This window comes from Somniosus microcephalus, chromosome 21, assembly GCF_052327205.1.
Source record: "Somniosus microcephalus isolate GS21.2 chromosome 21, FLI_Smic_1.0, whole genome shotgun sequence".
Classification (NCBI taxonomy): Eukaryota; Metazoa; Chordata; class Chondrichthyes; order Squaliformes; family Somniosidae; genus Somniosus; species Somniosus microcephalus.
The window spans coordinates 35555720-35583440 of NC_141007.1; the positions used below are offsets into that span (position 1 = coordinate 35555720).

Below are 27721 nucleotides of genomic sequence, written 5' to 3' on the forward strand. Positions count from 1 at the left end.
CCTTTCAGAAGAGTGACTGAAACACTGATAATTACACCTTACATACCAAAGAGCTTTCTAGTGTTCAGAATCTGAGACATTTGAAAAACAAGTACAGGTACCAGTGAATTAACAGGGCCATTGCATAACACGTTAATTAAGCTCTTCTGGTCACTTTGCTGATCAAGTACTTTCCTACTAAGTACCTTTTACTGAGTGCTCCAGTAGCAAATGTTGCTATTGAAGGGGTTTTATTGTTTTACAACACAATCTTATTTCTACCTCTGCAACATTGCCCACTGCCACCCCACCTTAGCATTTAGCTACTGAAACCCTTGCTTTTGTTACCTCTAGACTCAGTTACTTCAATGCACTTCTTGATGGAATCCCATCCTAAATTCCAACTTTTACAAAACTTGGCTGCCTGCATCCTGTCCGACATTAAGACCTGCGCCTTGTCACCCCAGTTGTCGATGACTTATATTGGCTCCTTATCCCCCAACACATTGAATTTGAAATCCTTGTATCCTCTCTGGCATCCACTGGTCCTCAGACTCTAGCTTTGAGTGCTCCTCCCTTTGCTGTACCATTCATGAGAGAGCCATCAGCTGCCTCCGACCTGCATTCTGGAAATCACTCCCTAAACCCTCATCTCTCCACTTCACCTTTAAAAGCCTTCTTGAAAACTACCTTCTCAATCAAGTTTTCAGTCTCCCTTGCTAATCTCGCTCTTCATAGCGCGATGTACATTCTCTTATTTACCGCCATTTCTGGAGCACTTTGAGTTGTTTTTACATTACATTGTGGTCTCTTATTTTTGCCTTTCCCAGGCAATTGTTTGATTGGGGAGGAGAAGGTATTAATGGTGTATGTGGCTTCACCATGCCTGGATGGGACAAAATTATGAACCAGATGGTCTTTTCTCAGCCTTTTTGTATGTACTTTATTAATGCAACGGCAAGATGATAGTTCTGTGGAGGTCAAATGGGAACTGTTCATGCTGAACATTGTTCTGGACAGATTGTGTGAACGCTGCCACGCTTGATGCCTCTGGAGTTTTTATGTCTGAAGTATTTTTGCATGGTAGCACTACCTTCTTAACCCTAAGGTCCACTCTTTTTCAGAGTCTATTTATGTCTAGTTTTATAACTTACTAATCTAGCATTTTTCTGTTTTGAACCCCTTTCCCTTGAGTCTGCTTAATACCACACATTTCCCCTGGCCAGGAGGGAAACATTTGAACCACTGAATTTTCCACAGATTCCGGCTGTAACATTTGCATATTGAATTATCATTGGCCCGCAGGCATCTGTAAGGAATATCTATTATATTCACGTGATCACATGCTGAGTTGTCATTGGCCTGCAGGCATCTGTAAGGACTGCTATTGTTTTGGAAGACCCAGGGTCCTAACTCCATCTTGTCCCCACTGTACTGCTGTGAGTAAGATCAGACCTAATGCTTCATAAAAGAGTTTAAACTGTAATACTCTGTTGTCCTGCAATTTATTAGTTTTGTACAAAGTGTGCAAAACAAGACATGGTGTCAGAACAGGGATTTGAAATGGACATCATTGGAGCTCCCTTACCTCGAATGAATTGGGAATCTTTGAACTTACATAGAGAATGGAGCAAGTTCAAGCAACACGTGAAGTTAATGTTCTCGGGTCCATTGAAAAGCAAAGAGGAGGAAGAAAGATGCAGCTACCTACTCCTGTGGATCGGAGAAAAAGGGAGAGACATTTTTAACACATGGTCTCTCACCGCGGATGAAGCAAAGGTACTGAAAAGTTATTTTGACCGTTTTGAATCATATGTGATGCCCAAGACAAATACGATATTCGCTAGGTACAAGTTTCAGGAAAAAGTACAAGGAGCTAGTGAGTCGTTTGAACAGTTCGTGACTGGGTTAAAACTACTGGTAAAAGACTTGTGAATATGCAGAAGATAAAGATGAGATGGTCAGAGACCGCATCGTGTTTGGAATACATTCAGCTAAAGTGAGAGAGAAACTTTTGAATGTTGGGTCCGGGCTAACGCTGGACAAAGCTATGGACATAGCTAGATCGCACGAGATAGCCCAAGCACAGTTGAAAACCATAACCGGCGCCACGAGCAGCTCGAGTGAACAGACAGTGCACGCAGTTAATAGACACACACCAAAGAACACCGCCCAGAGAGCGTGTTTCAGAACAGAAAGAACAGAGAGTTCTAAAAATGGGCAACACAGACATAAAACGCTTCAAAAACTGTGGATATTGTGGAAACAACTGGCATGGAGAAAAGGAGCATTGTCCCGCCAAAGGAAGGCAATGTGGTAAACGGAACCACTTTGCTAAAGTTTGCAAGACTGTTTTCAGTAAAGCAGTACACACAGTGAGCGACAGCCAAATGCCAGATAGAGAGCCAAATGCAGAGGAACTGTTTATTGATTCTGTGTCACAGAAAAAACAGATTTCAGAGACTGAGCAAGCTTTTGCCGATTATTGAGATAGGAAAACAGGGCAAAGAGCTTAAGTTTAAACTAGACACTGGATCTCAGGTTAATGTAATTCCTCTGAGTGAGTATCACAGCTTGAAGGATGAGTGTGAGCTACAGCCCACCTCACGCAGACTGACCGGCTATGGGGGTGAGCAGCACATGCGTGATGAAATGCAAGTACAAAGAAAGAGACATGATGTTGGACTTTTACATTGTTGACACTCGAGCACCTCCAGTGCTAGGTCTAAAGGCATGTTTAGACATGGACCTCGTCAAGCTAGTGCTATCATTGACAGCACCAGTTGAGAAGCAGACAGTCATGGAGGAGTTTACTGACGTTTTCAAAGGAATCGGACTATTCCCAGGCGAATGCACTATTCACCTTGACCCAGCAGCAACCCCTGTGGTTTGCCCACCGAGAAGGATACCCCTTGCGCTACGTAGTCGCCTGAAGGAGGAGCTGCAGAGCATGGAGAATACAGAAATCATCGTCCAGGAAACAGAACCGACAGAGTGGGTCAACGCGTTAGTAGTGGTTGAGAAACCACGTACAGGCAAGCTCAGAGTCTGTCTCGACCCCAGAGATTTGAACAAGGCTATCAAACGCCCTCACTACCCTCTACCAATGCTAGATGACATCACACCCAAGCTAGTGGGAGCACGTTACTTCAGTGTAATGGACGCACGATAAGGATACTGGACTATCAAGCTCATGGAAGAGTCATCTAAGCTAACAACGTTCAACACACCATTTGGATGCTACCGATTTCTGCATTTACCATTTGGTCTTAGCTCAGGATGAATTCCAGCAGAAGATCGACGAAACCTATGGAGGCCTCGACGGAGTAGTCACAATCGTAGACGACATCCTCATCTATGGCAGGAATAGAGAGTAACATGACAGGAACCTCCGTGCGATGCTGCAAAGGTCACGGGAGAAAGGTATCCGGCTCAACCCCCGAGAAAAGCATAATCGGATCCACCGAGATCAGTTATTTCAGGCATCGCCTCGACTGATGGCATTAAGCCGGATCCAGAGAAAATCTCCGCCATCAAGAAAATGGAGCCGCCGAAGAACCGCGCAGAACTAGAGACAGTACTAGGCATGGTTAACTACTTAGCCAAGTTTGCCCCGAGCCTCTCCGAAATCAACGCACCCATGCGTCAGTTGCTCAAACAATCCAGTGAGTTCCTGTGGGACAAACAACATGACACCGCATTTCAGAAAATGAAAGACCTAATCACCAGAGAACCAGGACCAGTTCTTGCCTGCTTTGACCCCAACAAAGAGCTCAGGCTACAAGTGGACGCGTCAAAGTACGGACTAGGTGCAGTATTACTGCAAGAAGGAAAGCCCATCGGCTACGCTTCCAGATCTCTCTCAGACAGTGAAATCAACTATGCTCAAATCGAGAAAGAGCTATATGCAATTCTGTTTGGATGTAAGCGTTTCCACCAGTATGTCTATGGCCGACAAGTCATTGTGGAATCCGACCACAAGCCCCTCGAGTCAATCATGAGGAAACCACTAGCCGCAGCCCCACCAAGGCTACAGAGAATGATCCTTCAGTTACAGAAGTACGACTTCACAATCATTCACCATCCAGGCAAAGACATTCCTGTCACAGACACGCTCTCCAGAAAGTCTCTTAACTACCAGGACAGCAGCCTCAGTGAAGGCATGGATGTGCAGGTGCACATGGTGTACAACAGCTTACCTGTGAGTGACTCAAAACTGAAGGAGATCCGAGCAGAAACAGAGAAAGATGCACAACTCACACTGCTGAGCAAAGTCATACATGAAGGATGGCCTGAGGAAAGGAGGAAATGCCCTCAGAGCATATCTGAATTCTGGAACCACAGAGACGAACTGTCACAAATCAACAGAATCGTCTTCAAAGGGGAGAAAATCATCATTCCTACCAGTCTCAGAGAAGAGATGTTGACAAAAATTCATGCTGGACATATGGGCATGGAAAAATGCAAACAAAGAGCACGTGACATTATGTTTTGGCCCGGAATGTGCAAACACATTGAGGACATTGTCGGAAAATGTTCCATTTGTCTAGAACGCTGCCCATCAAATGTCAAAGAGCCCATGATACCTCACCGTATCCCAGACAGGCCGTGGCAGGTCGCGGCAATGGATCTGTTCACCTGGAACAAGGAGGACTGCATAGTGACTGTTGATTACTACAGCAGATTTTTTGAACTGGACAAGCTTCACAGCACCACATCTGCAGCTGTGATCCACAAGCTAAAGGCAGCTTTTGCCAGGCATGGCATGGTAGAGACTTAAGTCTCAGACAATGGCCCCCAATACAAATCAGAAGAGTTCGAGTCGTTTGCCAAGGCATGGGATTTCACACATGTCACATCAAGCCCACATTACCCTCAAAGTAATGGCCTTGCTGAAAAAACTGTCCAGATTGCAAAAACACTCATGGACAAAGCCAAAGCGGACAAAAGAGACCCCTACATCAGTCTCCTTGAGTACCGCAACACTCCGGTTGACAACTTCAAGTCACCAGCACAGCTGTTGATGAGCCGCAGACTTCGCTCAATCCTTCCAAGCACCAACCAGCAGCTGCAGCCAGAGGTCGTCAGCTGCAAGCAAGTGAATGCAGAACGTGTACAGAGACAGCAACACCAAAAGAGATACTATGACAGGTCAGCTAGACTACTGCCGCCGCTGCACAATGGAGAATCCGTCAGAACCCAGGAGCATGACTACTGGAAGCCAGCAGTCGTCATCCAGCCAGCTGACACTGAGCGAGCGTATCACGTCTGCACCCCAGAAGGACAGGTGTACCGCCGCAATTGCAGGCACCTCCTGAACACCAAGGAACAACACCGTCATTCCGACGAGAGGATCAGTTCAACAGAGTGTGATGAACAGAGCAATACACAAAACACATCATACTTACCTGAACCTAAACCTGAACCGGAATTGTTGACCGATTCAGGAGCATGCTCAGTTCCATACCACACAAGGTCGGGACGAGAGGTCAAGCCTCGAGTTATCCTTGACTTGTGAACTGTCAAAGGGTGTAGGCGGATCGCTGCCCTAAAAAAAACTGTACATCGTTATTGAAACGTTGAGATGTTTTCAGTGCTAGTTAAATGCTGAGTTTACTTATATGTTTATGCTACCGAGAACATTATGTAGAAGAAAGGTTTAAAAGTAATGCATAACATTTTTCTTTTAAAGAAAGGGGATGTAACAAGACACCGGCAGTAGAGGGTGTGGTTGATGTTGAATAAATTTGTTGTTTTGTGTGCACTTATGCAGTGCAGTGTGAATGGCCTCCTTCTGTGCTGTAAATTTCTATGACTCTGACTAGTGGCCCATGCAGCAGTTCAGTAAGTTTTTAAAAATTTGTTCATGGGATGTGGGCGTCGCTGGCAAGGCCAGCATTTATTGCCCATCCCTAATTCTACAAGGCGCAAGTCAGGAGTGTGATGGAATACTCTCCACTTGCGTGGATGAGTGCAGCTCCAATAACACTCAAGAAACTTAACACCATACAGGACAAAGCAGCCCGCTTGATTGGCACCCCATCCACTACCTTAAACATTCACTCCCTCCACCACCGGCGTACTGTGGCTGCAGTGTGTACCATCTACAAGATGCACTGCAGCAACTCACCAAGGCTTCTTTGGCAGCACCTCCCAAACCCACTAATTTCTCTCGAAGGTGGTGGTGAGCCGCCTTCTTGAACCGCTGCAGTCCGTGTGGCAAAGGTACTCCCACAGTGCTGTTAGGGAGGGAGTTCCAGGATTTTGACCCAGCGACGATGAAGGAATGGCGATATACTTCTAAGTCAGGATGGTGTGTGACTTGGAGGGAAACTTGAAGGTGGTGGTGTTCCCATGTGCCTGCTGCCCTTGCCCTTCTAGGTGGAAGAGGTTGCGGGTTTGGGAGGTGCTGCCGAAGAAGCCTTGGCGAGTTGCTACAGTGCATCTTGTAGATGGTACACACTGCAGCCACGGTACACCGGTGGTGGAGGGAATGAATGTTTAAGGTGGTGGATGGGGTGGCAATCAAACGGGCTGTTTTGTCCTGCATGGTGTTGAGCTTCTTGAGTGGTGTTGGAGCTGCACTCATCCGGGCAAGTGGAGAGTGTTCCATCACACGCCTGACTTGCACCTTATAGAGGGTGGAAAGGTTTTGGGGAGTAAGGAGGTGAGACACTCGCCACAGAATACCCAGCCTCTGATCTGCTCTTGTTGCCACAGTATTTATGTGCTGGTCCAGTTAAGTTTCTGGTCAATGGTGACTCCCAGGATATTGATAGTGGGGAATTCAGCAATGGTAATCCGTTGAATGTCAAGGGGCGGTGGTTAGACGTTCACTTGTTGGAGATGGTCATTGCCTGGCACTTATGTGACACGAATGTTACCTGCCACTTATCAGCCCAAGCCTGAATGTCGCCCAGGTCTTGCTGCATGCGGGCATGGACTACTTCATTATCTGAGGAGTTGCGAATGGCACTGAACACTGTGTAGTCATCAGCGAACATCCCCACTTCCGACCTTATGATGGAAGGAAGGTCATTGATGAAGCAGCTGGAGATGGTTGGGCCTAGGACACTGCCCTGAGGAACTCCTGCAGCGATGTCCTGGGGCTGTGATGATTAACCTCCAACCTTCACAATCACCTTCCTTTGTGCTAGGTGTGACTCCAGCCAGTGGAGAGTTTTCCCCCCCCGATTCCCATTGACTTCAGTTTTACTAGGGCTCCTTGATGCCACATTCGGTCAAATGCTGCCTTGATGTCAAGCACAGTAACTCTCACCTCACCTCTGGAATTCAGCTCTTTTGTCCATGTTTGGACCAAGGCTGTAATGAGGTCTGGAGCCGAGTGGTCCTGGCGTAACCCAAACTGGGCATCAGTGAGCAGGTTATTGGTGAGTAAGTGCTGCTTGATAGCACTGTTGACAACACCTTCCATCACTTTGCTGATGATTGAGAGTAGACTGATGGGGCGGTAATTGGCTGGATTGGATTTGTGCTGTGGAATTCTCTACCACGGAAGGCAGTTGAGGCCAATTCATTAAATATATTCAAGAAGGAGTTATATATATTTCTTAAGGCTAAAGGGATCAAGGGATATGGGGAGAAAGCAGGGACAGGGTACTGAATTTGGATGATCAGCCATGATCTCATTAAATAGCGGAGCAGGCTCGAGGGGCCGAATGGCCTACTCCTGCTCCTGCTCCTATCTTGTATGTTTCTATGTGCTGCTTTTTGTGGACAGGACATACCTGGGCAGTTTTCCACATTGTCGGATAGATGCCAGTGTTGTAACTGTACTGGAACAGCTTGGCTAGAGGCGAGGCTAGTTATGGAGCACAAGTCTTCAGCACCACAGCCGGGATGTTGTCGGCACACAGCCTTTGCTGTGTCCAAGGCGCTCAGCCATTTCTTGATTTCACATGGAGTGAATCGAATTGGCTGAAGACTGGCTTCTGTGGTGGTGCGGACTTCAGGAGGAGGCCGATATGGATCATCCACTCGGCATTTCTGGCTGAAGATGGTTGGAAACGCTTCAGCTTTGTCATTTGCACTCACATGCTGGGCTGCACCATCATTGAGGATGGGGATATTCATGGAGCCTCCTCCTCCCGTTTGTTGTTTAGGGTCCACCACCCTTGCTACTCTCAGTGCTTCTTCCAAGTGGTGTTCAACATGGAGGAGTACTGATTCATCAGCTGAGGGAGGGCGGTAGGTGGTAATCAGCAGGAGGTTTTCTTGCCCATGCTTGACCTGAAGCCATGAGACTTCATGGGGTCCGGAGTAAATGTTGAGGACTCCCAGGGCCACTCTTTCCCAGCTGTATACCACTGTGCCGCCACCCCTGGTGGGTCTCTCCTGCCGGGGGGACAGGACATACGCAGGGATGGTGATGGAGGAGTTTGGGGCATTGGCTGAAAGGTATGATTCTGTGAGTATGTCTTTGTCAAGCTGTTGCTTGACTAGTCGGTGGGACAGCTCTCCCAATTTTGGCACAAGTTCCCAGATGCTAGGGAGGAGGACTTTGCAGGGCCGACTGGGCTGGGTGTGCCGTTGTTGTCTGTAGCCGGTGCAGAGGTTGATGACGGGTGGTCCGTCTGGTTTTATTATTCTTGTTTATCGTAGCGGTTTTTTACAACTGAGTAGCTTGCTCGGCCATTTCAAGGGCAGTTATGAGTCAACCACATTGCTGTGGGTCTGGAGTCACATATAGGCCAGACCAGGTAAGGACGGCAGATTTCCTTCCCTAAAGGACATTAGTGAACCAGATGGGTTTTTACGACAATCTGATCATGGTCACCATTACTGATATTCGAGATTTATTTAATTGAATTTAAATTCCCCAGCTGCCGTGGTGGGACTTGAACTCATGTCTCTGGATCATTAGTCCAGGCATCTGGATTACTAGTCCAGTAACATAACCACTATGCTACCGTTCCCACCCGAGGCATTGAAGTTGGAGTGATCTGTGACTGTTTAACTCCAATTTATGACCATATTTCTGGCCTCTTGTGTGCTGTGGCACTTGTACTTCTGGTTTATCTTATCAATCAGTCACTCTGCATTTGTTTGTTTGGAGTCAGGTTGATTTCCTTGTCCAGTAGCTGTGTTTATGCAAAAGAATTTCTTGCGGTAAACTTAGAAAGTGAAATCATGACTGCTATTATTTAAAACTCATCATTTAAATAAACAAATCACAGACCGTATTTATTCATGTACATCATTCATGAGAACATGAGAAATAGGAGCTGGAGTAGGCCATTTGGCTCCTTGGGCCTGCTCCGCCATTCAGTACGATCATGGCTGATCGTCTACCTCAACTCCACTTTCCTGCACTATCCCCCATATCCCTTGATTCCCTTAATATCCAAAAATCTATCGACCTCTGTCTTAAATATACTCAACGACTGAGCCTCCACAGCCCTCTGGGGTAGAGAATTTCAAAGATTCACCACCCTCTGCGTGAAGAAATTTCTCTTCATCTCAGTCCTAAATGGCCGACCCCTTATTCTGAGATTGTGACCCCTGGTTCTAGTCTCCCCAACCAGGGGAAACATCCCCCCTGCCTCTACCCTGTCAAGCCCTGTAAGAATTTTGTATGTTTCAATGAGAACACACCTCATTCTTCTAAACTCCAGAGAACATAGGCCTAGTCTACTCAATCTCTCCTCATAGGACAATCCCCCCATCCCAGGAATCAGTCTGTTGAACCTTCGTTGCACTCCCTCTATGGCAGGTATATCCTTCCTTAGGTACGGAGACCCAAACTGTACACAATACTCCAGGTGTGGTCTCACCAGGGCCCTATATAATTGCAGTAAGATGTCTTTACTCTTATACTCAAACCCTCTTGTAATAAAGGCCAACATACCATTTGCTTTCCTAATTGCTTGCTGTTCCTGTATGTTAACTTTCAGTGATTCGTGTACAAGGACACCCAGGTCCCTCTGAACACCAACATTTCCCAATCTCCCACCATTTAAAAAATACTCTGCTTTTCTATTTTTCCTACCAAAGTGGATAACTTCACATTTCTCCACATTATATTCCATTGCCAGTCACTTAGCTTGTTTATATCCCCTTAAAGCCTCTTTGCATCCTCCTCACACCCATCTCCAGTGTGACCACCTGGGAAACCCCTCTCGCCACCTTCACTCAGTGCTTCCTCAACGGAGGCATATACCAGAAGCATGGGAGCCATTTATTTCCTTCCCATCTGGGCATTAGAGGAGCTCGAGCACCAGTCGCGGTAGCAGCAGAACCAGGAACAACGACAGCAGCAGCAGCGCCAGGCTGCTGCTCACCCACCTGAAGCTGCACAGGCCAGAAGGGGCCAGCGCCTGGAAGTGGCTGGAGAGCATCTTGCTGCACATCAGGGGGGCCATGGGGACCTGTATCTGCAATGGCAGTCCTACTCAGGACTTCCATGAAGGTCTGGTTTCTCTGTTCAATAGATGCCTATTGCTCCTCGAGATGTCATACTATTCTGAACAATGACCATGTTTTCCGTACCCTGGCGACTAAGTTCCTCCATGGCCATAGCCATCCTCTCCTCTACGGTAGCCAGCCTTACCACGGAGGTAGCAATCCTTTCCACGGATGTAGCCATCCTTTCCGTGGTGATGCGTTCATGCGCCAATGACTCCACAAAGGCTCTGCTTATGTTCGCTATGGACTCCTCCATTCGCTCCACACTCGCAGCGACCCTAGAGACAAAACCTGCCAGAGACTCCTGCATCTGTGCCTGGAGTTCCATCACCTCTGATCTTATGGATGGACCCAGAGGCAGAGGGTCGACATGCTGCTGAGCCGAGCTGGCAGAGTCCTGCGCCTTCCGACTAGGACTCTCCACTGCTGTCCCTGTCTCCACAATCTGCTGATGCTCACTTGTGAGCTGTGATACACCAGGTGACAACACTATATGTCTCGAAAGTCCCACCGAGGTGTGAGTGCGCTGGTGCTGGGTACGCTGAATTCTGCTGACGCTGCGCCCTCAGAGGTTGCAGCTTCCTCTGAGGCGCCTGGCTGCTCAGCCTCTTCTTCCTGGCTAGGGGGGACGGATGCTTGTGATGGTCCTGTGGGGGAGTAAAGGAAAGAGCCAGAGATGTGATGCAAAGGTTACATGCACATAGCTTTTTGCAGATGCTCATAAGTCCATCTGTTACAGCTTCACAATCATTATCAACGACTCATGCAATGTCAAAGAGAGAGATGGGAAACTTTTCTGTCACCAGCTTGCTGTGTTACACCCGTCTGTCCGTCCCCCATGTGCGAATCATCCTCTATTCCCATAATTTCCAGGACGGCCTCCTCCCAGGGGGTCAGGTGGGCTATTGAAGCTGTCCCTCCTCCTGTCCTGGCTCGCTCTCTTTTGTTGTGAGCTCTCTTTTCCTGCAATGAGGGAGACAAGTGGAGGTTGTGTGAGAATGAAGGAGTGAGTGTAGAGATTGCATAGCATAGATACTTCGAAGGAGATAAAGATGGAGTGAGGTTGCAAGACCAAGGGCCCTCCCTGTGTGTTGTCAGTTGTGTTCAAAGCATCAGAGTGATAGGGAGTGTGAGGGCTGCATGGTGGAATAGTTATGTGAATGTGAGCATAGAGCGAGAGGGAATGGGTAAGGGTGCATGGATGTCAGTGTCAATTGGGATGTGGAGGAAGAGATTGCTAAAGCTGAGTGCTGGTGAGGAAAGGCAATGGGGATCAGATTGAGGGTGATGGGAAATTCATACTCACTTTTCCAGTGCGCTGAAGGTCATGAAATCTTTTCCTGCACTGTATCCAGGTTCTGCGGGTGACTCCCAAGGAGTTGACCTCCTCAGCCACCTGCATCCACGCTGCCTTGGTCTGAAGGGAAGAGCACCTCCCTGTTGGCCCTAGCCCCATCCACTAATGACTGCAGTGCCACCTCGTCAAAGCGAGGAACTGATCTGGCCCTCCCGCTTGTCATATTTGCTGCAGCTCCCTCACACGGCACAGTCAAGAAGCTTGGCAGTCTGCAGAAGAAGCAAGGCTTGCTGTGGACCTTAAATGCAGCAGCAATGATCTCATCATCGGAGGGGACTTTCAGTCATGAAAAACCCATTTGCAAAGGCTTCCCACACGTTGGAAATCAATTGGCCAATTGAGTTAAAATTGCATCAATCTCCCACATCCATTTAGATTCGTGTGGGAAACACGAAATTCGGATAACATGACACCATCCCGCACCTGAGTTAAAATCACCCCCTTTGTGTCTGTCTTCACGGAAGAAGATGCAAAAAACGTCCCAGAAATAGTGGAGAACCAATGGTCTAGCGAGAATGAGGAACTGAAAGAAATTAGTATTAGTAAAAAATAGTACTGGAGAAATTAATGGGACTGAAAGCCAATAAATCCCCTGGACCTGGTGGCCTATATCCTAGGGTTTTGAACGAGGTGGCTATAGAGATAATGGCTACATTGGTTGTCATATTACAAAATTCTATAGATTCTAGAACGGTTCCTGTGGATTGGAAGATAGCAAATGTAACCCCACTATTTAAGAAAGGAGGGAGAGAGAAAACGGGGAACTACAGACCAGTTAGCCTGATATCAGTAGTAGGGAAAATGCTAGAATATATTAAGGATGTGGTAACAGGGCACTTGGAAAATAATACAGGAAACTTTGGTTTATCCGGAGGTTGTATGTCCAGAAACCTCGATCTACCGGCAGAAATCAGGAGCCGTTTGTTAGGTTTTTTTTCTTCTCGTGGCTTTTTTTTCCCAACAGTCAGGCTCTGCAAAGTCTCTCTGAAGCTGTTGCAAAGCTACAGAGACGCTTCCAAGGTACGGCCGACTGTTTAGAAGCTGTTGCTAAGCAACAGTGTTTGTTGCCAGATACGGAGCTGCAAATCTCCGTATGTTTCAACATTAACGCTGGTTTGTCCGGCAGTTTTGATAGATCGGCAACAGCTCGGTCCAGTCGGTGCCGGATATTACAAAGTTTCCTGTAATAGGATTGGGCAGAGTTAACGCGGATTTATGAAAGGGAAATTGTGTTTGACAAATCTGTTAGAGTTTTTTGAGGTTGTAACTAGCAGAATAGATAAGAGGGAACCAGTGGATGTGGTGTATTTGGATTTTCAGAAGGCATTCGATAAGGTGCCACACAAGAGGTTATTAAACAAAATTAGGGCTCATGGGATTGGGGGTAATTTGGATTGAGGATTGGTTAACGGACAGAAAACAGAGAGTAGGAATAAACGGGTCATTTTTGGGTTGGCAGACTGTAACTAGTGGGGTACCGCAAGGATCAGTGCTTGGGCCTATTCACAATCTATGTCAATGATTTGGATGAGGGGACCAAATGTAATATATCCAAGTTTGCTGATGATACAAAGCTGGGGTGACAAAAGACGTCCTATCACCATCTCATCTCGTTTTGAATACCTCTTAATGTCTCTTCACTTCTTTTGTTCTCTCCCAGCCCTGCCTTTCGATCTATTTCATTTCCTTTCCAGTTTTGAAAAAGGGTTAGACCCGAAACGTCGACTCTATTTTCTCTCCACGGATGTTGCCTGGCCTGCTGAGTTTTTCCAGCATTTTCTGTTTTGATTCTACTTCTTCATTTTTGCAGCGAAGATCCTTTCTCTCTACTGTCTTTATCCCATCCTTTATTATCAGGGCTAACCCTCCTCCTTTTCCATTTTGCCTATCTCTTCTAAAAGTTAAGTATCCTGGAATATTTAGTTCCCAACCTTGGCCACATTGCAACTACGTCTCCGTAATGCCTATTACACCAAACCTATTCATTTCTGTCTGCACAATTAATTCATCTATTTTGTTGCGAATGCTTCATGCATTCAGATAGTGCCTTTAGCTTTGACTTATTTCTATTTTTCCCTGATGTCACCTTGGACACTGTTGCCTTATTACCTTTGTTGCGTTCTCTGTCCCTTCGTGACTCACTCTGCTTATTTTTACAAACTCTACTCTGCTCTAGAGCCTTGACATTTCTCTCACTGCTTTTAAATTTACTCTTTCCTGAATACTCCCACCCCACCTTCATTAGTTTAAAGCCCTGTCTACTGCCCTAGTTGTTCGGTTGGCCAGGACACTGGTCCCAGTCTGGTATAAGTGGAGCCCGTCCCAACGGAACAGCTCCCTCTTTCCCCAGTACTGGTGCCAGTGCCCCATGAACTGAAACCCCTTCTGTTGTGTCTGTGTATAATAAGACACAGACTGCAGGAGAACGGTACAACAGGTGTTTACTCAACGTGGCTCACACTGGAACTGATCTGTACAGATTACTACTCAGTGCTATATACAGGTGTGGTCACTGCCGGTACTGCAGTATACATGAGCTGTAAAAGATAGTTCCCCCCTTAAAGGTATATACATTACACCTTCCTCCCACACCACTCTGAGCCAAGCATTTAAACCTCTAATCTGTTTGTCCCTATGCCAATTTGCGCATGGCTCAGGTAACAATCCAGTGATTATTACCTTTGAGGTTCTGCTTTTTAATTTGAGTCTAGGCTCCTTAAACTCCCTCAGCAGAACCTCATTCCTAGTTCTACCTATGTTATTGGTTCCTACGTGGACCAAGACAACTGGATCCTCCCCTTCCCACTCCAAGTTCTCCTCCAGCCGTGAGAAGATGTCTTTAACCCTGGCACCGGGCAGGCAACACAACCTTCGGAACTCTCGGTCGGGGCTGCAGCGAACAGTATCTATCCCCCTGACTATACTGTCCCCTACCACAACTACATTCCCTTTCACTCCTCCCACTTGAATGGCTTCACCAAGGTGCCATGGTCAGCTTGCTCATCCATCCTGCAGGCTTTTCCCTCATCCACACAGGCAGCAAGAACCTCATACTGGTTGGACAAGGGCAAAGGCTGAGGCTCCTCCAGCATTGCACCTGGGGTCCCCTTACCTGCCTGAGTTGCAGTCACACCCTCCTGTCCCTGACCACTAACCAGACCTGTACCACTAAGGGATGTGACTGCCTCCTGGATCAAAGTGTCCAGGTAACTCTCTGCTCCCTGAGGCCCCGCAATGTCTGCACCTCAGACTCCAGCTCAAAAACTCTGAGCTGAAGTTCCTCAAGATGCAGGCATTTACTGCCAACGTGGTTGTCCGTGATCACAATGCTCTCCACAAACTCCCACATGCTACAGTTGCGGCACACCACCTGCACTGCCCTCCCTATATGACTTTGTTTTATTTTTTGTAATTAGGTAACTTAGTTTGCGGTGTAGTTTCTTGACTACTTACTTGATCTAGATTAAGTTATGGGTACTGAAATTAAATATCTACCTGTAACACAAAGTACTACAAGTAGTGTAGGCAAAAAGCAGCAACTCCTTCCCCCCTTCTCCAAATTCGCACTCTTTCCAAATTCCCAAATAAAACACTGTTTAAGTACACTCCATTTTAATCCTGCTCTGTGCAGACCGCTGCTAATTACTATAAATCTTCATTATTACTGTTGCTAGTTCCCCAAGGTAGAAGTTGTCCGTGCCATTCATATTGGTGGAAGTTTTTCTTTCCAGAAAAGGTGAATCATAGAATGATACAGTGCAGAATGAGGCCATTTGGCCCATCGTGCCTGTGCTGGCTAGACCTAGCCAATTAATCCCAGTCCCTTGCTCTTTCCCTGTAGCCCTGTAGATTTTTTTACCTTCAAGTATTTAACCAATTCTCTCTCGAATGTTGCAATTGAATTTGCTTCCACCACCCTTTCAGGCAGTGTATTCCAGTTCACATCAAAAAAAAGTTTCCTCATGTCTCCTCAGGTTCCTTTGCCAATCACCTTAAATCTGTGTCCTCTGGTTAACGAACCTTCTGCCACTGCAAACTGTTTTTCCTTATTTACTCTATCAAAACCATTCATGATTTTGAATACCTCTATCAAATCTCATCTTAACTTTCTCTGCTCTAAGGAGAACACCCCAGCTTCTCCAGTCTCTCAGCACAACTGAAGTCTCTCATCCCTGGTACCATTCTAGTCAGTCTCTTCTGCACCCTCTCCAAGGCCTTGACATCCTTCCTAAAGTGTGGTGCCCAGAGTTGAACACAATACTCTAGGTGAGGCCGAACCAGTGTTTTATAAAGGTTTAGCATAACTTCCTTGCTTTTGCACTCTATCCCTTTATTAATAAAGCCAAGGATCTTGTGTGCTTTTTGAACAATCTTCTCAACCTATCCTGCCACCTTCAAAGATTTGTGTACATACACCCCCAGGTGTCTCGTTCCTTTAAAATTGTACCACTTAGTTGATATTGCCTCTCCTAATTTTTCCTACCAAAATGTATCACTTCACACTTCTCTGCTTTAGATTTCATCTGCCATGTGTCTGCCCATTTCACCAGTCTGTCTATGTCCTCCTGAAGTCTGTTACTTCCCTCCTTGTTGTTTGCTACATTTCCGAGTTTCTTTCTGTCCCTTAGCCAATTTTGTATCCATGCCACCACTGTTCCTTTAATCCCATGGGCTTTAATTTTGTTAACAAGTCTATTACGTGGTACTTTGTCAAGTGTCTTTTGAAAGTCCATATACACCTCAACCGCACTACCCTCCTCAACCCTCTCCGTTACGTCATCAAAGAACTTGATCAAATTAGTCAAACACTATTTGCCTTTCATTTATTAGCCCATACTTTTGTAAATGCCAGCTAATTTTGTCGCAGATTATTGTCTCTAAAAGTTTACCCTCCGCCGACGTTAGGCTGACTGGCTTGCAGTTGCCGGGTTTATCCCCCTCCTTTTTTTAAACCGGGTGTAACATTTGCAATCCTCCAATCCTCTGGCACCACCCCCATATCCAAAGAGGATTGGAACATTGTGGCCAGAGCCTCCATAATTTCCACCCTTACTTCCCTCCGTAACCTAGGATGCATCGCATCAGGACTCGGTGACTGAATAACTAACCTAAGTATACTGTATATTCTGATGTCGATCCAGGTGTCTTGTAGCCCACTGACGTTCTATTTCTATCGAGACTACAGACCTTAAAAGCTGAAGCATAAGATTCACCTTTCTGCTTGTTTTTATGTAGAGAAGCGACTTGTATACCATTATTGCTTGTCGAATTTTTACCAAAATAACATTGTAAGATTTATATAACTGTGTATGGTGAAGGAGAGTGTCTTGCCGACTGAATAATACAAATAAGTCACATACAATAGTCACTTAAAATGCTTTGGATAAGCAATTACCACTAGATTTGGCCGAGGTACTTTTTTTCTTTGAACTAGAAATTCTGTAATTATCCATTTATTCTTACCAGTCTTGGGAGCTTGATGATCTTTAACTGGGTCACCCCATTCCTTTTGTGTTATACACGGTGAATTGGGAGACTGAATAACCTGGTTTGAATATGATCCAGTGTTATATTGATGTAGTCTGAAGCATCACATTTCGTTGTGATATTTTGATCCAGCATCAAATAAAGGAAATCCACCTGTGTCAAATGACATTACTGTGTTAGCTCAGTTAACTATAAAGGAAATTACTTTTTTATTGTTAAAAAACCGAACTAATATTTCTAGATGAAACCCCAGTGCCAAAATATTAATGTATCATTTTATTGCATGTTTGCGAGTATACATTCTTCTTAAAATTTCTGGAGAGTAATATATTATCGTCCTAAAGTACAGTATGCAAGTTAATGGTTTAGGAGGAACAGTGGTACTTGTGCACTACATTCTTTTACAAAACAGGTGCATAGCCTTGGGTTTTGTTTCCCTAATCCATACCTGTAATTATGTCTGTAGCTGCAGCTTACAAATACCTATTATGCTGAACTATTTGCCTGGGTGGGGTTAACTTTTCAGTAGTTTGTTTCAACTTTTGCTAGCGAGTTTCTTCGCAGACATTTTTATTTTTGTTTGTAAGGATACTTGTTAATATTGCGTGTAACCTTGGCAGTGAGTGTTGGCAGCCATTTAACAGTGACCTGCAATAGAATTGAATGGATACTCTGCCTTCCTCGTAAAGCCCTACTTGCTGCCTCCGCTGATTTATCCAGTGAGTAGTTGAACTACACACAAACGCCCCAAATTTGAATATCTGGCCTTTGTTGAGTATCTGATCTTAGGCAGGGCAGTGGGAGAGCACTATGTTTGGTCTCTGCACTCCTGGGTTAGGGAGAGGAAAGTTGGCTGTGGTTGTTGCTTCTACTCACCATCAAGTAACCCCTGCTGAAAGAGTGTGTGTGTGGTCACTGGGTGATGACAAGGTCAGACTTGAACATGATCCCCGCTGTGGTCAAGTATCTCGGGCCACGTGGGCAAGCTCCATTAAGTCGATCAGCGCCCATGGAGCCATATCCCAGTGAAGAGGCAGTCTTTCATAGAGGAGGAGGAGAAGGGAGAAAATTGGTGGAAAACCAAACAAGAAAAGATTGCGGGATTTTTGCTCCCAAATTAACATATTGCATCACCTACTGTTCCTGGATCCTTCATGCATCACTTAATTGATTATGGGCGAGCAAAATGCCTTACTTCAAAGTAGCCTATAATAAACAAGGTGGAGTCTATTATATGAGGCCACTTTTTTAAAATACCGTTGGACAAGTGGCAAGCCTAGTCTAGCCTCTAATATTATAATCATGAAGGTGACCAAAACAAATGGGATATTTAAAATAACAGTGTTGCCAACCGGCCATATACTTATTATGCTTCAGTAAGTAAGAAATGGACAAGTTATTTAAAGGAACTCTTGAGATTATATTGAGAAACACTCAAAGAAATGCACATGGTTCTCTTGATCTCTATTTAATCTCCTCTGTTGCTATTTTGTATCAATGTTAAAAACATTTGCAAAAAATAGAAGCAGCAGTTGCTCGTGGTTGATGTTTTGTGTTTACGTTCACCAACCATGTCTCAGTGCTGTTTGTTGAACTTTGCTGCCACGTTTGCCTACAAAACAACTGTGACTACACTGCAAAAATACTGAACTGGCTGTGAAGTACTTGGGGACATCCTGAGGACATGAAAGGTGTTACATAAATGAGCTTTATTCTTTCTTTGGCTACAATAGGAACAGGTTCAGTTTGAAATTTCATTCACTTAAGCACACTTGAGCTTAGATTTACTGATCAATGCTATTTTATATGGTGCTAAATTAACGGCAATCGTAAAACTCAAGCTTTACAGTTGTCAAAGGAGTCGTTTGTTTTTTAGTTGGGGTTGGATTCAGATCCAGGCTTCAGAAGTTAAGTGACTATTTTATAACTCACAATGCCATCCTATCCTATGCTGGCTGTTATTTTTCAACCATGTCCCTGAATTTTCGCAGTTTTGCCATGCAGTGCCTTGTGACCTTGTGCTATTTCTGATGCTCAGCCAGGGTCTGTGTCCTGCAGTGTCTATTTCACCTCGTAGCTTCCTGAATTCATGTACCCAGGATGGGAACACTGCTTTACTCTTTGCGTATCTATGTTCTTCCGGTGGCCTAGTCATTGTCTCCACCTCCTTCATATACTATTACAAATGTCTTCCTTCGGAGTCCTGATTTGAGTAACGTTTGTACTGTGAATTTCATTGTGACGACAAAGTTTCAGTATCTTCCAAGAGATTTAAAACCGAAAAATGTGTAATGTGTCTGTTCATCTATCATTGTCCACCAGTAGTTTTTCTTTGTGACAATGGAAAATGTCAATCTTCATGCAATGTTAGTTATAACTTCCAATTTCCACATTCCCTTTGTTGCTCATCTTTTCCATTGCATTCACTCCTTGCACAATTATTACTTTGATGTCCTTTTTTAGTGATGATAGAATATGGGTACAGGAAATAATCCACTATCCTAATTAGCCCTCTTTAACAGGCCTTTCTTAGTTGGTTGATTTTAAATTCCTGATCAAAATAAGTGAATATGTATTATAAAAATGTATTGCAAAGTAATGCCATGAGTTGTTTGGAATAGTTTATCTGATTTATATTGGGTGAAGTGACAATACAGATTTTGGCAGAGGCCAAGATTTGAAGGCATGACAAGTGCATGTCCATTTCTTTTTGTCAGTTGTTTTAATGGAGCTAGAAGAGAAATTGTTGAGTACACTTTCCATTCCTCTCCTTCAATTTGTAGTTCAAATAGCAATAACACAGTTTACCCCTCCCAATTGTCTTTTGATGGTTGTCAAGCCGAAGATTTTTTTTTTTTGAAGAGAAACCCTCATAACTGTTGCTGTTCTTGAACACACTGAATGCTGGTGCTGAGAAGGCCCAGTTGTCTTAAGGATGAACTCCTCATAATCATAAGTAATATAAAAGACCCATAGACAATATTAAGCAAAATAGCTCCCTTCTCTCCTATTTGCTGCTCAAAACTGAGGATAGATTCCTTTTTAATTAGCAGATCTAAATGAGGATTTAACTATACAAATTTATTAAAAAATATTCTCTTGTTTATTCACAGGCTCAACTATTCAAACATGGGAAAAGAGATGACTTTTTACCCTTTGGTATGACAATATACTTTGTACATCATATATTTCATTTTAATCATATTGGGATTTCAATTTTTACTAAAATGAGGGAGGTAATTATATGGAGGGTTAATACAAAATAAAATATTTATTTTCCAGTTTTGGGTCTGTATTGCAGTTTGAGATGTAAGGTCGGGTTCCATTTGGGGTACACCAGTGATCTTGAGTATAAAATAATGAACTCCGCTATCAGCTTTGGGCATTGAGTCAATTTTCTGTTTCTTGGTTCAGTAGTTTACAGTCATTCCTCAAGTGCAGTCAATGTTTCTGAAAACCCCTCTCCCCTGTCTCCTCCACCCTTACTTCCAACAGCAAGTGCGAGGAGAAACATAGAAACATAGAAGCTAGGAGCAGGAGTAGGCCATTCGGCCCCTCGAGCCTGTTCCGCCATTCAATGAGATCATGGCTGATCATCCAAATTCAGTACCCTGTTCCCTGCTTTCTCCCCATATCCCTTGATCCCTTTAGCCTTAAGAAATATATCTAACTCCTTCTTGAATATATTTAATGAATTGGCCTCAACTGCCTTTTGTGGTAGAGAATTCCACAGGTTCACCACTCTGGGTGAAGAAATTCCGCCTCATCTCAGTACTAAATGGCTTACCCCTTATCCTTAGACTGTGACCCCTGGTTCTGGACTCCCCCGCCATCGGGAACATCCTTCCTGCATCTAGTCTGTCTAGTCCTGTTAGAATTTTATAAGTTTCAATGAGATCCCCTCTCATTCTTCTAAACTCCAGCGAATATAAGCCCAATCGACTCAATCTCTCCTCATACGTCATTCCTGCCATCCCAGGTATCAGTCTGGTGAATCTTCGCTGCACTCCCTCCATGGCAAAAACATCCTTCCTCAGATAAGGCCACCAAAACTGCACACAATACTCAAGGTGTGGTCTCACCAAGGCCCTGTACAACTGCAGCAAGACATCCTTGTTCCTGTACTCGAATCCTCTCGCTATGTAGGCCAACATACCATTTGCCTTCTTAACTGCTTGCTGCACCTGCATGCTTACCTTCAGCGACTGGTGCACAAGGACACCCAGGTCTCATTGCACTTCCCCTTCTCCCAATCTATTGCCGTTCAGATAATAATCTGCCTTCCTGTTTTTGCCACCAAAGTGGATAACCTCGCATTTATCCACATATGGCAGATGCAGTATAATCACCCAACCTGTCCAAATCATACTGGAGTTTCTCGGCATCTTCCTCACAGCACACACACCCACCCAGCTTTGTGTCGTCTGCAAACTTGGAGATATTACATCTAGTTCCCTCGTCCAGATCATTAATATATATTGTGAATAGCTGGTGTCCTAGCACCGATCCCTGCAGTACCCCACTAGTCACTGCCTGCCACTCGGAAAAAGACCCGTTTATTCCAACTCTTTGCTTCCTGTCTGCCAACCAGTTCTCTATCCAAGTCAGTACCTTACCCCCAATCCCATGTGCTTTAACTTTACATGCTAATCTCTTATGCGGGACCTTCTTGAAAGCCTTCTGAAAGTCCAAATACACCACATCCACTGGTTCTCCCTTATCTATTCTACCAGTTACATCCTCAAAAAATTCCAGTAGATTAGTCAAGCACGATTTACCTTTTGTAAATCCATGTTGACTTTGTCCGATCCTGTCACTGTTTTCCAAGTGCTCTGCTATTACATCTTTTATAATGGAGCTCATGGACTTCTTTGTCACTAAGATTGAGACCATCGATCAGCTCCCTCTGCCATTTCCCTCCCTTCCCGTAGCCCACTGGTCCAAATTTCCTCTGAGGTTCACCCCTGCCCTAGCCCTGAACTCGTATCTTTGTCTAGTTTCTCTCCTATCTCCCCTCATGCCCTCTCCGAGCTCATCTTGTCCATGAAATCAACCTCCTGCTCCCTCGACCCTATTCCTACTATACTGCTGACCACCCAACTCCCCTTCCTGGCTCTCATGTTAGCTGATATTGTTAACAGTTCTCTCCTTGGGTACTGTCCCCCTCTCCTTCAAACCTGCCGTCATCACCTCTCTCCTCAAAAAAGCCCTCCATCCTTGCAAGCTACTGCCCCATCTCCAACCTCCCTTTCCTCTCCAAAGTCCTTGAACGTGTTGTTGCCCCTCAAATCCATGCCCGTCTTTCCCGAAACTCCATGTTTGAATCTCTCCAATCAGGTTTCTGCCCCCGCCACAGTACCGAAACGCTCTTGTCAAAGTCACAAATGACATCCTATGCGACTGTGACAAAGGTAAACTATCCCTTCTCGACCTGTCTGCGGCCTTTGACATGGTTGTCCACACCATCCTTCAACACTGCCTCTCCACCGTTGTCCGGCTGGGTGGGACTGCACTCACCTGGTTCCATTCTTCTATATCTTAATCGTAGCCAGAGAATCACCTGCAGTGGCTTCTCTTCCCACTCCCGCACTGTTACCTCTGGTGTCCCCCAAGGATCTATCCTTGGCCCCCTCCTATTTTTCATCTGCATGCTGCCCCTCGGCAACATCATCCGAAAATACAGCGTCAGCTTCCACATGTACGCTGACGACACCTAGCTCTACCTCGCCACCATCTATCTCGAACCCTCCACGGTCTCTAAATTGTCAGACTGCTTGTCCGACATCCAGTACAGGATGAGCAGAAATTTCCTCCAACTAAATATTGGGAAGACGAAGCCATTGTCTTTGGTCCCCACCACAAACTCCATAAACTAGTCACTGACTGCATCCCTCTTCCTGGCAACTGCCTGAGGCTAAACCAGAGTGTTTACAACCTTGGTGTCGTTTTTGGCCCCGAGATAAGCTTCCGACCACATATCCGCGCTATCACTAAGACCACCTATTTCCACCTCCGAAACATCGCTTGCCTCCGCCCCTGCCTCAGCTGATCTGCTGCTGAAACCCTCATCCATGCCTTTGTTACCTCTAGACTTGACTATTCCAATGCATTCCTGACTGGCCTCCCACGTTCTACCCTACGTAAACTTGAGGTCATCCTAAACCCTGCTGCCGTGTCCCTAACTCGCGCCAAGTCCCGTTCACCCATCACCCTTGTGCTCCCTGACCTACACTGGCTCCCGGTTAAGTAATGCCTCGATTTTTAAAATTCTCATCCTTGTTTTCAAATCCCTCCAAGCCCTCACCCCTCCCTTTCTCTGTAATCTCCTCCAGCCCCACAAGATATCTGCACTCTAATTCTGGCCTCTTGTGCATCCCCGACTTTAATCACTCCACCATCAAGGAGACGGTAGCATAGTGGTTATGTTACTGGACTAGTAATCCAGAGGTCTGGACTAATAATCTGGAGACGTGAGTTCAAATCCCATCATAGATAAATTCAGTTAATTAAATAAATCTGGAATTTAAAAAAAAAAAAAGCTAATATCAGTAATGGACTCCAGATCACTGTCGTAAAAACCCTTTCACTAATGCCCTTTAGGGAAGGAAACCTGCCGTCCTTACTTGGTCTGGCCTATATGTGACTCCAGACCCACTCTTATCTGCCCCCTGAAATGGCCTAGCAAGCCAAAGTCAGCACTGTGGGAGTAACTTCACCACAAAGACTGCAGCGGTTCACCATTTACTGTCTCGAGGGCAATTAGGAATGGGCAATAAATGCCGGCCTTGCCAGCGATGCTCACATCCCATGAACGAATGGAAAAATAATTGGTGGCCGTACCGTCAACTGCCAACGCTCTGGCATTCCCTCCTTAAACCTCTCTACCTCTCTTTCCTCCTGTAAGATGCTCATTAAAACCTACCTCTTCGACCAAGCTTTTGGTCGTCTGCCCCAATATCTCATGTGGCTCGGTGTCAAATTTTGTTTTATAACGCTCCTGTGAAGCGCCTTGGGACGTTTTACAACATTAAAGGTGCTATATAAATATAAGCTGTTGTTGAAATTAGTTTTTTTTAACACTTTACACATGTCCTGCTTTATACTTTAAGGCACACGTTATGTTGCAACTGAGGAATATCCAAATATTGCCCAAAATTGTTCAAGCATGGCCACAGCAAACGTCATGGCAAGAACATGATTTGTTATTAAGCTGCGTGTACCCATAGAAAATAAGTATTTTCTTCATTAGGCATATTTTGCACAGCTTGGGGGTTTAAGCCTAGGTTGATTGATTCTGGGGAATCTAAGTGCTTGAACTGAATGTAAAATGTTATGTTGTAGATAGTGCCACTCTTGATCCCCTACTATATAAAGCTTGGGATTTGTGTCACAGTGCCAATTTGTTTTTCTCAGTTAATTACAACAAATTTAATTTGCATTTATATAGCCCCTTCAACATGTTCCAAACTGCTTTGCACAGGGGTAGAGAAACATACTGATGAAAGGAATAAAGGGTGTGACAAAGAGCCATGCTGTGAGTGTTAGAGGACATGACTATAACTTGGAAATATGGATTTTAAGTTTCTATGGGTGAAGGGGCTCATGAAGCGAATTTGAGAGTAGGGCCTAGGTAACTGAAGCCTCTGCTGCCCATGGTGGGGCATAGTAAGAAAATGATGCACAAAAGGCCAGAGTTGGAGGACTGGAGGGTGGGGGAGGGGATGCAAATGTGGAAAAGGTTACAGAGATGCATTGGGGAGAGGTGATCGAGTGATTTGGAAATGAGGATGTGGATTTTACATTGGGCAATAGGGAGCCGCTAGGGTCCACCAAGGAACTGCCCCATTAGCTCACAAGTGATTGGGAACCAAGCTCACTCGAAGAGGAGCAGGTGGAATGTAGTGATGACTGCCGAAAGGCTGTTTGCTAGACTATCCTTTGGTGGTATTTTTGGCTGATGAGTCTAAAAACTACTCGGAACTTTTAAGAAATGCCAGCATAATTTGTGGGCAATTTCCAAAATGGGCATGAAAAGAAGGATCTCTTTCAAAAGCACTTTTCAGGCCATGATAAAACCTGCTACAACAGCTCTTTCATGGCACCACACAGGGTTTCTGAACCCCAAACCCCCAAATATTTCTCTACTCCTTGGTGGGTTCCCAGTAGGAGCTTTTACCTCCTCATCCAGTCTCTCGGCAGTGATTCACTGAATAGTTCTCACTCACGGGCAACTTGGATGGCTGGTCATCTACAGCTGTTCAAGTTAAAAAGCGAGTTACCCTTTTCCTTTGAAGAGTACACCCCAAGGTTTTGTGGAATAATCCGATCCCCACATGATGTCTACACTGTCCACCAAGATCAACAAAATGTTAGAATTGGGCACAATGGAAAGTGTCTGAGCAAGACAGAATAGGTTTCTGCTCCAGCTATCTCATAGTTCCCCAAAACACATTTTCTGAAGCAGTTCATGCCTTGGATTGGGGGTGGAATTGGGTGGGGCAAATGCTAAATGTAATCCAGAAGCCTGGCTTTGTACTTAACTGTGAAAAGTTTGAGCTACGATCCACCTAAAGTTCTTTGGAGAGGAGGGGGGAGTTAGGTCAGACCAGCCAGCAGAAAGTTTTTCTAGCTGTAATCCAGGTTATTGTCTCCACATCTGATTTCTCTTCTACAAGGGAGCTCATGATGCCAGCAAAAAGGTTTCTATGGTATTTGGCTCGATGATAGCTTAGTTGTTGCCAATGCTTATTTGTTTATGAAGTTGCTTCAGTTGAACCCGCTGAGCCAGTGACCCCTCCAAGAGCACTCCTTTATCAGCCAGTGAGGATCAACACGATCTCCACTCCAGATCTCACACTGTGGTCACAAGGGAGCAATATTTTGCAGGTAACTCCCTTATGACAGCATCCCCCACAATCGATAATGGTAACAGGGGCATGGCCTCAGCAATTTTATGTGGAACACTCCTGGACTCCTGAAGGAGTTAGTCTGACCCACAACATCCCATTTGTAGGGAATTAGTGTGAGCCACAATATGACAGTTGAAGGAGTTAGTGTGAGTCACAACATCTCAACTAAATGAGGATGTGTTCCAGCTCACTTGGACATCCAGCTTATCCCAGTGAACTAAAGTAATGTCAAGCAGCATCATATTTAATCTGAGCCTAGTAGGCCTCTGAATATATAGAGAACAGCCAAGCTAGATTTCAACAACACAAGGGCTGCCTTTCAGATTCCTGTTTTTAAGCACACCACTGGGGCAAAGCAAATCTGCTGCAGTAGGCAAGCGTCTTGTGAGTAGGACACATCCTAGTAGGACTGTCATTACAGAAAACTACTTTTGACTCTTTCTTGCAGTGGCAAACTTGCAATATATATTTTGCATTGATGAGGGATGACCCCTTTGAATTAGCAAAGTCCGTTCTCCTCAGGTAGATGTAGATTACATTACACTCAGCCCCTCATGTGGAGACAAGAACATTCTTAACCAACACAATAGCAGCCATGGTGTCATCCATTTTTAAAAAAAAACAAGACCTAGCTATAAATTCATATTAAATTATATGATGTAGAAACTCTTTACAAGAAAACTTTTAAAAGGCATCAAGGGGTATGGGGAGAGAGTGGGAATATGGTATTGAGATAGAGGATCAGCCATGATCATATTGAATGGCGGAGCAGGTTCGAAGGGCCGAATGCCCTACTCCTATTTTTTCTATGTTTCTAAAATACAATGATCCCATTCCATCACAAGGGCTTGCAACAAAACGTGAAAAGTTTTGTATAATGGTGCTCTACAAAATTGATTGCCACACTTCACGTGACACCCTCACACTGGAGTACCTCCAGCATTTGTTTAAGTCTCTTCTCTATTTGCGTTCGTATTGGGGTTATTTTGGTCATGACCAATGGTTTGTCAGAGGTTTACCTGTTAGTGTTCTGCTTCAAGCAAGCTATTGGATATTGAGCCCTGGTAGACTTGTCCCTTGTTTCCAGCTGGGACCTTAATTTAGTTCTTCACAAATTAATGTACATGCAATTTGATCCTTTTATTTGTGACTGAATTTCTTGCATAGAAATCTATACTGTTGTCAGCTTCAGTTTAATTTGGCTTTCTGACCAGGTAATGCTTTGGACTCATCTGGAGCTCCTATCAAAAGTTGCTTCTCTATTTGATTTGAGCCAAGAAATTGTTGTCCCATTGTTTGATCCAATGCCAAATCTGATGGAAATGAAATAGCATTTCAATTATGCTTGTAGAGTTCAAAATTACTATGTCCCTGCTAAATAGTTGAAGAAGTTTTGATATGCAATTTCCTGTGGTTCAAAGATCCAAAGCAAACTGGGGACCAAGCAGCAGATAGCCAAGTGAATGGTTAAGTGCATTCTGCATTTCTGCCATCTTGTAGCGAACAAGCCCAAGGGGCAGGTTCCACTCATTCCACAGCTGCTTCCTGGGCATTGCTCAATTAT

General features: G+C 44.9%; 1 protein-coding gene across 1 annotated transcript in view; it reads left to right on the forward strand.

Annotated features, from left to right (window-relative positions):
• tbcd (tubulin folding cofactor D) overlaps positions 1–27721 on the forward strand; it is a 354778-nt gene that overhangs the window by 48238 nt on the left and 278819 nt on the right. Inside the window, exon 8 of the mRNA XM_085963427.1 lies at positions 20362–20407. Coding sequence (XP_085819553.1) covers positions 20362–20407 — 46 coding nt within the window. The remainder of the gene's footprint in view (positions 1–20361; positions 20408–27721) is intronic.